Here is a 13,235-nt window from a genome sequence, read left to right as displayed (position 1 = left end):
GGTCCAGTCCTCCACCTCCAAAGTTAACCCCTGCACATTCTCTACAACTCCAGTGGACCAGGAATCCAAAAGGCATTATACCTTTGGGAAGACACTGCATGCCTATGGGGCTGATACATCCATACCATCTGGGACTTGGTTGCGCTAGTACTGCCCATGGTCTCGGACGAGGCCCGAGCCATAATCTCTGAAGCAATTACTGATGGGAGGGATGCAGCCAAATTCACCATACAATGTGGGCTTGATACAACAACTCGCTGGAGTGATTTTATCATAAGCTGCCCTTAGGTGCCACGCCTGGCTGAGAACCACTGGCTTTTTGGGCAATAGCCTGGTCTAGATCATGAATATGCCCTTTGTTGACTCTATCTAGGTTGTTTGGAGAGAAGGCAGCTGCAGTGCTTGATAGCTTTGAGGACAGAAGCTTAACAACCAGGTCCTTGGGCCTTTCCATGGCCCCTCGCCAATCCCAGTCCACCATCCGCCCCTTTCATTGCCCCACGACGGGCTTCTAAGCGCGTCTTTACTTGCTTAGCCACCCCAGCCTGCAAACCTCACAATCTTTTAGTGGCTAAGGACTTGGTTCCCAAAGACCACATGGAACAGGCAAAAGTCGAGTCCGTCCATCACCCTACGGCAACCACAGCATCCAAACCCCTTTTAGTATGCTCTCCAACCATCATGGGAATTCAATGGGGGCAGGATATGCCATCACATGTCCCACTGGAGGTCAATACCATCCGACTATAGGGTTTTGTAGCTAGTCCAAAGGAGCTACTCCCTCCCCATTGTGACCAACACTCTTTGCTATGTCAGGAGATGTTAGGTCTCTTGGCCAAATGAGCTATTGTGAAGGTGTTGACATCAGAAGTAGGGCGTGTTGTTTATTCTCACTACTTTCTGGTGCCCAAGAAGGTCTGGGGCCCTAGCCCTGAGCCCTCTCAACCTCTTCCTGAAAAAGGAGAAACTCAAAATCCTGACGTGTGTGCAAGTCCTGCCTGCCCTTGAGCCAGGAGACTGGATGGTATTGCTGGATTTACAGGACGCTTATTGTCACATCCCGCCATTGCCTGCCCATAGGTGTAACCTGCGGTTCACGGTCGGCAAAGAGAACTTTCAGTTTCCTGTGCCCCCATTCGGTCTTACCAGCACCCCTTAGGTGTTCACTAAAGTGATGGCGGTGGTTGCAGCCCATCTGCGGAATCCGGGAAATCCAGTCTTTCCCTACCTCAACATTTGACTGTTAAAGGAGGGCTCGTCCCAGGCATTCATTTCCCACCTTCAGACTATGGCGAACTTTGTGAACTTGCTGGTGTTCACCATCAACTTCCCAAAGTCATACCTGACTCCTTTTCAGATTCACCCTTTCATAAGAGCTGTTCTGGGCACAGTGCAGTTTTGGGACTATCCTCCTAAACTGCGAGTCCAGGATGTTCATGCATAATACCGATGTTTCAACCTCGTCCTGGATTTCGGTGAGGCTGACTTTGCGGCTGTTGGGCCTCATGGCCTCCTGCATCCTTCTTGTAACACATGTCGGCTGGAATATCAGGGCATTGCAGTGGTACCTGAAGTTCTAGTGGGCTCAGCTTCAGCGGAATCTCTCTGACATGATCCAAACCTCGGAGGGAACTGCAAAAGACCTGCTGTGGTGGCTAATAAACAATGTCTGGGTCAGTGGCAGACTCGTCTCCCTTCCCCAACCAGAGGTGACTGTAGTTACAGATGCATCACTTATGGACAGGGGTGGCAATCTGGGAGAGGTGGAGATTAGAGGACTCTGGGCTCTGGCAGAATTCAGACTCCACATCAATCAGTGGGAGCTTTGAGCGATCCAGCTGTCTTTGAAGGGCTTTCTTTCCTTCAATCAGGGAAGACTAGTACAGGTGTTCACCACTGCCATGTGGTATTACAACAAACAGAGCAGTGTGGGGCCGTGGACCCTTTGTCAAGAGGCGTTGCACAGTTTTGTACAGGTAACATTTTGTAAATATATTTTTATTGCAGAATTAAGAACAAGGCCACATCTTTAGCCAATCAGTACACTTGCAGCATCACAATCTTAAAAGTTACAGTTATATCGTACACAGCCATTCGGCCCACATCCCGGAGGCTGGGCGGCGCTGCAGGATTACCTTTCTCAGTAGGATGCTTCCGTGTCCTCCTTTCCCAATTATTCGACCAACATCACTTTTCAGTTTCTGCTTTTACCCCCCCTAAACCTCCCCCCCCCCCATGCATCAACTAATGAACTCAGAATTTCCAGGAAGAAACCGTCAACAGCACATACCGTGCCCAAACCCGTGCCGATCAAGTCGTTCCAGAGTCCCCCTCCCGGACCTCCCCCGCAGCACTGTCAGAATACCTGCCTGCTATCCCGGGAGCCCCGGGTCCCTGGGCCCAACCCACGTGCTATCCTCCTATTCACTCCGGGCCACTAAGTCGAGCTACCCTCCTCAAAACGCCCCCTCCCCCCCCCAACTACTGCTGCTGCTGCTAATGCGGGCTGTCTAAATCCATTCTATCTCAAAGGTTCGCCATCCACCAGGAGTCGCGCGCAATCGCTAAAAGTGCATGGAAGCCGCATGGATCATCATTCCTCCTCGTCATCCCCCACCATGTAAACACGCAACGCTTGCACCACCATCTCCCAAGCTCTTGCCATGTCCAGACAGCTCTCCTTACCAAGTCTAGTAGCCTGCCGCATTTTAATGATGCTTTCACAGCCCGCCCACTTCAACAGCTCATTCATCCACCTCCTCACTGAAGGGCCTGCACTAGACTTCCAGTGCCAGGTTATCTCTCTTTGTGCCAATATGAGTCCCAAATCAATAAATTTACTGGTGATTCTCGTCTTTTTTGTATGTGGGAACCAGAGCAGGAGACATGCCGCCATATCAAAGTCCACCTCCCTATCCGTTACCGCATTCAAGAGCACCCCCACCTCCGACCAGTACATCCCCAGTGTCGGACACCCCCACAACATGTGATCCAAGTCAACCTCGGGCGCCAAGCATCGTTGGCACAGAGCGTCACGCACCTGGAAGTACCGTTTTATCCTCTCCGGAGTCAAGTACGCCCTATGCAGTATAAAGAAATGCACTTGCTGGAACCGTGCGTTCCTTGTGCCCTTCCACGTCCGCCGCAGGACCTGACTCCAGACCGTGTCCGGAATGGGCTTGCCTATGCTATCCTCCCATCGCGACTTCAAAGCCAGCAGTGGAGCCAGCCCCTCGTTCAACATTCTCATGTGGAGACACGTCACCGCTTTAACAGTGCCCGCTGCCATCACCACATACTGGCATGCCATGGTCACCTCCGGCTCGGCAAGCCCTACTCTCCAATGTTTTTGCAGCGCCGCCACCACCGCCGCGTGCAATAGAAAGGTACCGTCCGGTAAGCCAAACTGCTCCTGAAGCACTTGATAGGGGCCCAATGCTCCATCAATGTACAGGTCCCCCACCATCTGTAGACCCAATTCCTCCCATTCCAGAAGCCTGGACCAGTCACCCCCATGCGGCAGTGCGGTCAACATCCCCAGCGGTATCTCCGGTGCATACGGCCGGACCTTCCTTGCTCTTTTCAGACTCCGCTGCCAGCACATTCGAAGCGTCCTTTCCTCCACCGTCAGCTCCCTCGAATCCAGTTTCTGTTGCATGACTATATAAGAAAGGACGTACTTTGGAATGCCAGCACCACGGTCACACTCAGGACCCCTGAATTCTCTAGCCACATTCTGCGTTAGGGTCTGCAGTTGCGCCGCTAGGTAATATAGCTCAAAATCGGGGACCGCCATTCCCCCCTCAATCTTAGGCCTGATCAGAGTCTCCAATGCCACCCTCCGCCGACCCTGGCCCCAAAGGAAGGCCGCCACCAACATCCTCAGTTCCTTAAAAACCCGCTGCGGAATCCATACCGGCAGTGTACGGAAGTAATAAAGCAGCCGGGGAAGTGCAACCATCTTCAACAATGCTACTCGGCCCAGTACCGACAGAGGGAGAGAGGCCCAGAATGCCATGCAGCCCTTCAGCGCACGTATGCATCGCCCTACGTTCCCCTCCAGGAGATCGGTTGCTTCGTGATCAATTCGCACCCCGAGGTAGGTGAAGCCAGAAGGCTCCCATACTACCTCCCTCGCTAACGGGGGACAGGGCATACCTGCCCGCAATGGGAATATACAGGTCTTAGTCCAATTCACCTTGAGGCCCGACAGCCGGCCGATTTGTACAGGTAACATGACATTTAATGTAACAGAGTGCCATTGTTTTGACTTCTTGATCAAATATATGAAAACGATTTTTTGCATTTATTATTTCTTGGTTTCTTGTCTCCCTTTTCTCTTTTTCTCTCCTTCCCTTGCAAACTGTTATGTGCATGATTCTTTATAACTGTCAACTAAATCCCTGTTGAGACATTGTTGTACGCTACTTACTATTCACCCCGGTCTCAACTGGGTTTATGGGTATCCTCCTGTGGTTTGTTACTGCTTGCTTCTTGGTAATGGCAGGGTATGTGTGAAGTTTCTAAAGAGAGGGGAGAAGTTATCTGTCATTGACCAAGCAGATTGGCACACGATGATAACAAAATTGTAGTTCCTTCTCCATGCTGATGACAGTGGTAACCCCCAATGCCCAGTCCTCCCTTACAAACTATGAAAGGGTGGCACTCTATATTCCAGGGTAATCTTTTTTTTATACTTATTGTGGAATGCTGCACAAAACATAATTTATTTTATGTTTTTTTATTCATTAGGAGTGCTCCAAGACATCCAATGGACACTGCTGCAAAAAATGCACATTGACACATGATGCAATGTGTAGTGAGGGGCTTTGTTGCAGAAGCTGCCGGGTAAGAGGTTTGGTGAGGGGCAATGTGAGAAGGTACAGCAGGATGGACCCTAAAAAAGGAAATAAGAAAAAAAGGCATGAGGGAGCTGTGCTCAGAGAGTGACATTGCAAGCTGGGGACACTGAGGTGAGGAGCAGAACTGAGTAGTGAGGAGGACTGCTGAGGACGGGTCTTGTGGGTTTCAAGGGAAGATGCTTTGATGGCTATGGATGAGATTGGGAGAAACAATGAGTGGGTTGAAAAGAAGATCAGTGATCTCTAGGGTTGAGAGAATGAACCTTAGAGGGCTAGATGTGTCAGAGTGATCAGTTTGAATCCAGACCGCAATTGGTTGGTTTGATATTATTCCATCAGCTGTAGATGGAACAGATCTATTTGAGGCATTTAGTGAAACGCCTTTAAAATATTAGAATATTTCATCAGATAGGTTCCGTGTGAAAACAGGCACTTTAAAACACTGACTCAATAATATAGATTTCCAAAAGCCCGACATACTTACATAACTATCTCCTAACACAATTTTCGACTTCTATTTAATTCCTAAAACAAAAGAAAACCACTTCCAGCATATTTTCAGGTTCTAATGGATATTTCTAATCATAGATTCGTCACCTTGTGAATATTTCCCCAGGTGTCTGACTGGTTCTGGAAAGCCAAAAACAGTACTAGTGTGCACCGGTAGGTGGCATGATACTGCTCTGCACCAACGTCATTCCTCTCCGGATGTGACGAGCAGGGCAGCATATGAGTGCCAAACTGGCACTCTGACTCCTTTTCCTTTCTTTCTGTGTCTTCCAATGCAGACCTGAGTTCTACTCCTCTTATCTTCGACGAATCTTTATCTACAAAATTCTCTTTTTTACCAGTGCTCAAGGGAAATACGCCACTTCCAAAAACAACAATTTGTAAACCTTATAGGGAGTGTCACAAAGAAATGTCTGTGACAGAACCCCACAAGGTACATCTGTGGTGCCTAGGTTTGGAGCATGCTTCCAGGCCCTGCGATGACTGCACCCAGATGAGCCCGAATGTCAAGTGGGAACGTGAAGCCAAACTTGGTGTTGTCAAACATTGAAAGACTCAGTGCCATGACCAGTCAAAAGGAAAGCCCCGCTCCTGAAATTGTTCCTATTGCTGGTCCTCGTTACTTTTGAAATCTTCAGGTAAGAAGAAGCACAAAAACTCAAAGAAGGAGTCAGACCTTCTACGCCACTCTTGAACTCCAGAAAGGGCATGAGGGCATAATATGCCTTTCCATATCGCTCCTAAACTCTTGAACAGCTGATTCTGAGTTTGGTCCTAGTGTAACCTGAATTTTCATGTCTGTCAGTGACATCGCAGCAGGTAGAGGCTTTAGGGAGGCCATGCTGTGCATATCTGGCATGCATCTAGCTCCCTTTGGTATCCTTTTGGGCACAAGGACCCACACAGGCCTCCAGTTGAGATGCCACTGATGGGTTCACCCTCGGCGCAGTCTTTGCCTCTTCAACCTGCTGTGGGTTCCTCACTGGCTTTGGTGCTGCATTCAGTTCCGATCTCTCTCTGTGTTGGTTCCCTTCACATTGACATTAGTACCAAGGCCGCTGGCAGCGGAAGAGGATCTGCTGCTTATAGTATTTTCTGACTCCAAGCTGTCCTTTATTCAGGCCATTTTCCGATCCTACTAGAGAGCAGCCTATAGCCAAACGTTCAGACTGATACATTACCTTTACAACGTGGCAACACTCACACCCTATATCGGATTCTGACAGTAGCGACTACAATGAGGGAGGAGAATTCGTAAATCCTGAAAACGGTCTTTCTGGTTGCGATAACATCAGCATGTTGCATGATTGAGCTGCAGGTGCTCTTATTCCAACTGCCTTACTCAACGTTTTCCCAGACAAACTAGTGTTGTGTACTTGAGCTGTATACCTGCCGAAAGTAGTAATACCTTTCTATATCGAGCAGGCTATCACCATTCTGGCTTTCTTTGCACCCTCTCACTGCCTGAAAGAAGAGGAAAGACTCCATCGTTTGGAATCACAGAGAGCCCTCAGTTGAGTTGACAAACAACTCTTTGTGGGCTTCTCAGCAGCAAAGAAAGCCAAGGCTGTGCAGAAAATAATTATTTCTAGGTGGATTTCCTCTTTATTAAGTTCCTACTTGATGTCGATATTGCATTTATTACTTTCCTTCCATCCTTTTGTAAAGCGCTCTGATATCCTTTGAAATCTTGTGTGCGCTATATAAAACTTTATAAATTTGTGCAATCTAAGCAGCAGCAACCTGAAGGATTAAGGACTCATTCCACTTGAGCCAAGGCTTCTACTATTGCACCAGCATGCAGAGCGCCTGTCAGGCTGCTACATGGGCATCAGTGCACATATTAACAAAGCATTATTGCCTTGACGGGCATGGGGTTTTTGCCTGTTCGATCCTGCAGGACTTTTTTGGTCTGAGCCATTCCACAGAACCACCACTCAGAGAGTTACTTCTTTGGCATCTATTCCCGAGGTGAGAAAACTGTGGTTAGAGGTATCAACCAGACGAACAATGTTCGAGGCATGTGGGCTGCTGAATTCATATCTTGTGCATAGATCGCCGCTTAGTGTTGGGTCCGGATGATTGCACCTTGTTGTCCTGGAAGAGTCTTCAAAGTATCACGAGATAGGTGACTCTTCCCCTGGACTACAGTGCGCATGGGCATCTTCTCCATCCTCAGATTGTTTTTTCCGCCATTGGGTTCGGATGCTACTCCTCAACTCCAACTTCGGAACCGAAACTTTTCAACTTCCTAAGGCCAAAAGGCCTTTCACCTCGACGTTTTTGTTCTCGTTCGGTACCCCTCCATTAGAACTTACTTTCCATCTCGATCCGGTCGTCGACGCGGGCCGTTGGGCCTTTTGGACGCCACGTGGGCCTGCTGCCGATGGAAAGGACCCCTTTAAAAAGTGCCCACAATGTCATTCCAAGTTTCCACATACTGATAAACATACAATATGCAACAAGTGCCTATCACCCGAGCACAACGAGGAAAACTGTACAGCCTGTGCTCAGTACCTGTCGAAGAAAACTATCCGGAACAGACGAGCCGCGAGACAAGAAATGCAGCGGCAGGCACCGGAACCGGAGAACATCTTCGAAGACGAACACGACCTCCCAGAAGCGGCCGACTCCGATCTAGAAATTGTCACTTTGGAGGACCAGTCGGACTCCGATGACCAGATCCCACCGAGGCAAACTGTGAGTACCAAGCCCCCAACCCCGCTTCCAACCCAAGACAAGGCTCTGGTCGAAGCATCGCCTAAAGGCCTTAGCCGAGATCGACAAACTCCTTCAGAGGCCCCGCCTTCCGGCTCAGCCCCGAAGACAAAACCCAAGACTTCCGATACCCCGGGAACCAGTAAAACTATTCCCAAAAAGGCAGTACAACCTAAACCAGTTGTCGAGCCCAAGACAGTCGACCCGAAAAAGGCCGTCCAGCCAAAAAAAAGTGTTGATCCAACAATAACTCATCGCACTAAAAAGACTATCGACCCGAAGAAGGTCATCGAGCCTGCAAAAAAACTCGAACCGAAGGAGGTCGTTCAGCCTAAAAAACACGGGGAACCGAAAAAAGTCATCGACCCCGAAAAAACTGTCGACCCGAAAAAAAGTTGATCTGAAAAAACTCGTCGATCCGAAAAAGGTTGACCGAAAAACACCAGTCGATCCGAAGAAGGTCGCTCCGAAAAAACGGGTCGATCCGGAAAGGTTGATCCGAAAAAACAGGTCGAACCGAAAAAGGTCGTCAAACCAAAGGTCGTCGAACCAAAAAAGGCTAAACAGCCAGCAAAGGATGTCGAACTAAACAGTCGTCCAACCTAAAAAGGTCACCGAGCCAAAAGCAGCGGCCGAGTCGAAAACAGCTCCACAGCCGAAGGCCCTCCACCCCAAAGAAGTGACTAGGCCAAAAGCTTTGGCGCCAAAAACGCGGACAGTTGAGGAAGAACTTTTCCATCCTGATCCAGTAAGAGCTGAACAATCTAAACTGTATATCGACCCTGAAACTGGACACGTAACAGTTTACAAGAGGAAGAAAAGACCGCTAGACACTTGACACTTTTCCACCTGTTCCTACCAAGAAAAAAGACTTTGGCACGTCTCCTTCAAGGCCTTTCACTCCACCTCCTTTCTTTCCTAACATGCCTTTTGTACCTTACTCTACTACACCTTCAGGTTATGATGACACTGAAAACATAGGGGGAGATCCTCAGGATGACTTTGCCGAACCTGTGGATCAGGATGTACAGGATGACACATGGGAGGACGAAAATGATCCTTATGATAACTATGACCCACAACCCATCCCCGACACCTCTACATATCCTACAAAACCGTCACCTACAGACGACACCATTGTATTTAACCAATTAGTGGATAGGGCAGCTAAATTTCACGGCGTAGACATGCACACCGATCCTATAGAAGAGGACTTCCTTTTTGACACTTTTCCTACATCAGAAAAAAGTGTACGTACACTTCCTATGTTGAAAGGGGTACTAAAACACGCACCTGACATATTTAAAGATCCGGCCAGAGCGCGTGTCCTCAACCCTAGGATAGAGAAAAAATATAAATCTGCCCCTGCAGATCCTACTTATATTAGGTCACAATTGCCACTGGACTCACTAGTAGTATCAAATGCTCGAAAGCGAGCTAATTCACAAACAGGAGATGCTCCCCCTCCTGACAAGGAGTCCAAGATATTAGAAGCTTCAGGCAAAAGAGTAGCCTCCCAGGCAGTAAACTCCTGGAGAATTGCAAACACACAAGCCCTATTAGCACGCTATGATAGAGCACATTACGACCAACTGGAGGGTTTACTACAACACCTACCAGAACCGTTCAAAGCTAAAGCTAATGACCTCATACAAGAAGGCAAATTTATCACAAATGCTTCCATTAAATGTGCACTTGACGCAGCTGACACAGCAGCTAGGTCCATCAACACAAGCGTCCTAATATGTCGGCATGCGTGGCTCCGCATTTCCGGCTTCAAAAATGAAGTGCAATCAACCATCCTAAACCAACCAGTTAACCAAGATTTCTTGTTTGGCCCTGCAGTAGATACAATCTTGGAAAAAATGAAGAAAGAAAGAGACACTGCTAAGTCTATGGGCGCACTTCAGTTTCAGCAATCCAGAAGTTCCTTTTGTCGCTCCTCCTTTAGGGGCTCAGGGAGAGGCAACACTTCCCAAACGTCCTCTACATTCAAAAGTAACACCCATAGCCCTTTTAATAAAGGCTCCAACAGAGGAGGTTATAGAGGAAATAATAACAAAGGCAGAGGACGGGGTGGCAACAACACCAGAGCCTCAGCCGCCAACAAACAGTGACTTGTTCATACTCCCTCCAGACCACTTAACACCGGTCGGAGGCAGACTAACATAATTCCTACCAGTCTGGAACAACTTACCACAGACAGGTGGGTGAGACAAATTATCCAGTATGGTTACTGCCTGGAACTCACTTCTACTCCACCCAACATACCACCCAGACACCGTCCAATGTCCAAGGAGCACATCACACTGTTACAACAGGAGGTCACATCCATGCTAGAAAAAGGAGCCAAAAAGACGGATAGACCGATACTGGATCTCAGACCTCTAAACCAATACATACTCTCAGAGCATGTCCATATGGTCACTCTACAACAGGTACTTCCGTTACTCCAGCAAGGCGACTTCCTTGCTACATTAGACCTAAAAGATGCAAACTTTCACATACCTATACACCCAGCTCACAGAAAATATCTGAGGTTCACAATAGAAGGTCAACACTACCAATTCAAAGTTCTCCCCTTTGGGGTAACTACAGCACCAAGGGTTTTTACAAAATGCCTAGCAGTAGTAGCAGCACACCTCAGAAGGCAACACATACACGTATTTCCATACCTGGACGATTGGCTTATAAAAGCCAAATCAACACATACACACATGTAAACCATACCTCTTAGACAATCCAGTTACTGCACAGTCTAGGATTCTCTATCAATTACCCAAAATCACATCTGCAACCCTCCCACATACAACAATATCTGGGAGCAACATTAAATACACTGATGGCAAAGGCATATCCAAATCCAGCCAGAATTGCCAGCATGCAGACGCTCATTCAAAGATTTCAACCACAACACTCCCTGCCAGCTCGAGTGTTCATGCAGCTTATAGGCATGATGGCCTCCTGCATATTCATTGTCCCTCATACCCGGCTTCACATGCATCCATTACAAGAATGCTTAGCGCAACAGTGGAACCAAGCTCAAGGACAACTGAAAGACCTAGTGTTGGTCGACAGTCGCACTTACAACTCTCTGCAGTGGTGGAACCCACAAAACCTTTCCAAGGGGCGACTGTTCCAAGAGCCAGTTCCACAAGTAATATTAACAGCGGATGCATCACTGACAGGTTGGGGAGCCCACCTACTTCAATACACAGTCCAAGGGCTCTGGACACTGAAGCAAAAGACACTGCATATACACCACTTAGAATTGCTAGCAATATTTCTAGCAATGAAAGCTTTCCAAAAATACTTGAACAACAAGGCTGTGTTGATCCGGACGGACAACATAACAGCCATGTACTACATCCAGAAACAAGGAGGGACACACTCCCCACAGCTGTCTCACCTAGCACAGAGCATGTGGAGATGGGCAATCCCAAGAAACATCTTTATCCTAACAGAACACCTACCAGGGAATGACAATCAAATTGCAGATCTGCTAAGCAGACACAGCCAACAGATACACGAATGGAAGATTCGCCCTCAAGTCCTCCAACCATTCTTCCAAAAGTGGGGACATCCAGAAATAGATCTGTTAGTCACAAAAGAAAACTCAAAATGCCAGTCCTTTGCCGCCAGGTTCCCACACCCGTTGTCACAAGGCAATGCGATATGGATGAACTGGTCAGGCAGATTTGTGTCCGCTTTTCCGCCAACCCCACTGATTCCATTAGTGGCACGCAAACTAAGGCAACAATCTCTCACAATGATCCTGGTTGCTCCCACATGGGCAAGACAACCATGGTACACAACACTCCCAGAACTCTCAGTAGTTCCCCATCAAACACTGCGCCTATCGCCACAGCTACTAACTCAGAACCATGGCGAAATCAGGCACCCAGATCCCAATCAGATGAACCTAGCGATCTGGCTCCTGATGTCTCAGAATTCGGATATCTTAACTTGCCTCCAGACTGCATGAACATTATCAAGGAAGCAAGGCGCCCAACTACTAGAGCCTGCTATGCAGCTAAATGGAAAAGATTTGTAATTTATTGCAATAACAACCAAATCAATCCATTAGATGCCTCTATCCAAAACATAATCTGTTACTTACTGCATCTTCAAAGATATAATCTCACATACTCTTCCATAAGGCTACACCTTGCTGCTATAGCAGCATATCTCCAGAACAGACAACACGTGTCCCTGTTCAGGATACCACCTATCAAAGCTTTTATGGAAGGTCTAAAAAGTATCATCCCTCCAAAACATCCACCTTCGCCAGTCTGGAACTTAAATGTTGTACTTACCAGACTTATGGGGCCACCTTTCTAACCACTCCATTTGTGTGAATTACAATTCTTAACATGGAAGGTGGCATTTCTAATTGCCATTACCTCTCTCAGGAGAGTGAGTGAGCTACAGGCATTAACCATTCAAGAACCTTTCATGCAAATACACAACAATAAGGTAGTGCTTCGTACTAACCCTAAGATTATGCCAAAAGTTATATCCATTTTCCATATCAATCAGTCAATAGAATTGCCAATTTTCTTCCAAAACCCGCAGTCAGTGGCTGAGAGAGCCCTACACACACTAGATGTAAAAAGGGCTCTGCTATATTACGTTGACAGAACCAAATCATTCAGAAAAACAAAGGAACTATTTGTTGCTTTCGCTCCACAACATAAAAGAAATCCCATTTCAAAAGTAGGAATAGCCAGATGGATAGTTAAATGCATTCAAATATGCAATCAAAAAGCTAAACGCACTCTAACAATTCCCCCAAAAGCACACTCAACGCGTAAAATGGGGGCATCCATGGCATTCCTAGGAAACATTCCACTAGAAGACATATGTAAGGCAGCTACATGTCTACAATACACACTTTCACCAAACACTACTGTGTAGACGTGCAAGCAAAGCAGCAAGCTGCTGTAGGCCAGGCTGCCCTTAAAACTCTTTTTCAAACTGCTGCAGCTGGTATAGGTGACCACCGCTAGAGGAGATACTGCTATACAGTCTATTCACAAGATATGAATTCAGCAGCCCACATTCCTCAAATGGAATATGCTACTTATCAGTATGCATCTGTTAGCATGTAGGGCTGCTGACATTCATATCGCCCACCCTCCTCCC

At 47.5% G+C, this 13,235-nt stretch overlaps 1 protein-coding gene across 1 annotated transcript in view; it reads left to right on the top strand.

The window, feature by feature from the left end:
- The window catches only part of ADAM11 (ADAM metallopeptidase domain 11), a 381,539-nt gene that overhangs the window by 254,848 nt on the left and 113,456 nt on the right, over window positions 1–13,235 (top strand). Inside the window, exon 17 of the mRNA XM_078645153.1 lies at window positions 4,753–4,848. Coding sequence (XP_078501279.1) covers window positions 4,753–4,848 — 96 coding nt within the window. The remainder of the gene's footprint in view (window positions 1–4,752; window positions 4,849–13,235) is intronic.

The sequence above is a fragment of the Lissotriton helveticus genome, chromosome 5_1 (genome assembly GCF_964261635.1).
Source record: "Lissotriton helveticus chromosome 5_1, aLisHel1.1, whole genome shotgun sequence".
NCBI classification, from domain to species: domain Eukaryota; kingdom Metazoa; phylum Chordata; class Amphibia; order Caudata; family Salamandridae; genus Lissotriton; species Lissotriton helveticus.
Note: the sequence above shows the minus strand (reverse complement) of the source record. Positions and strands in the feature narration are given on the sequence as shown.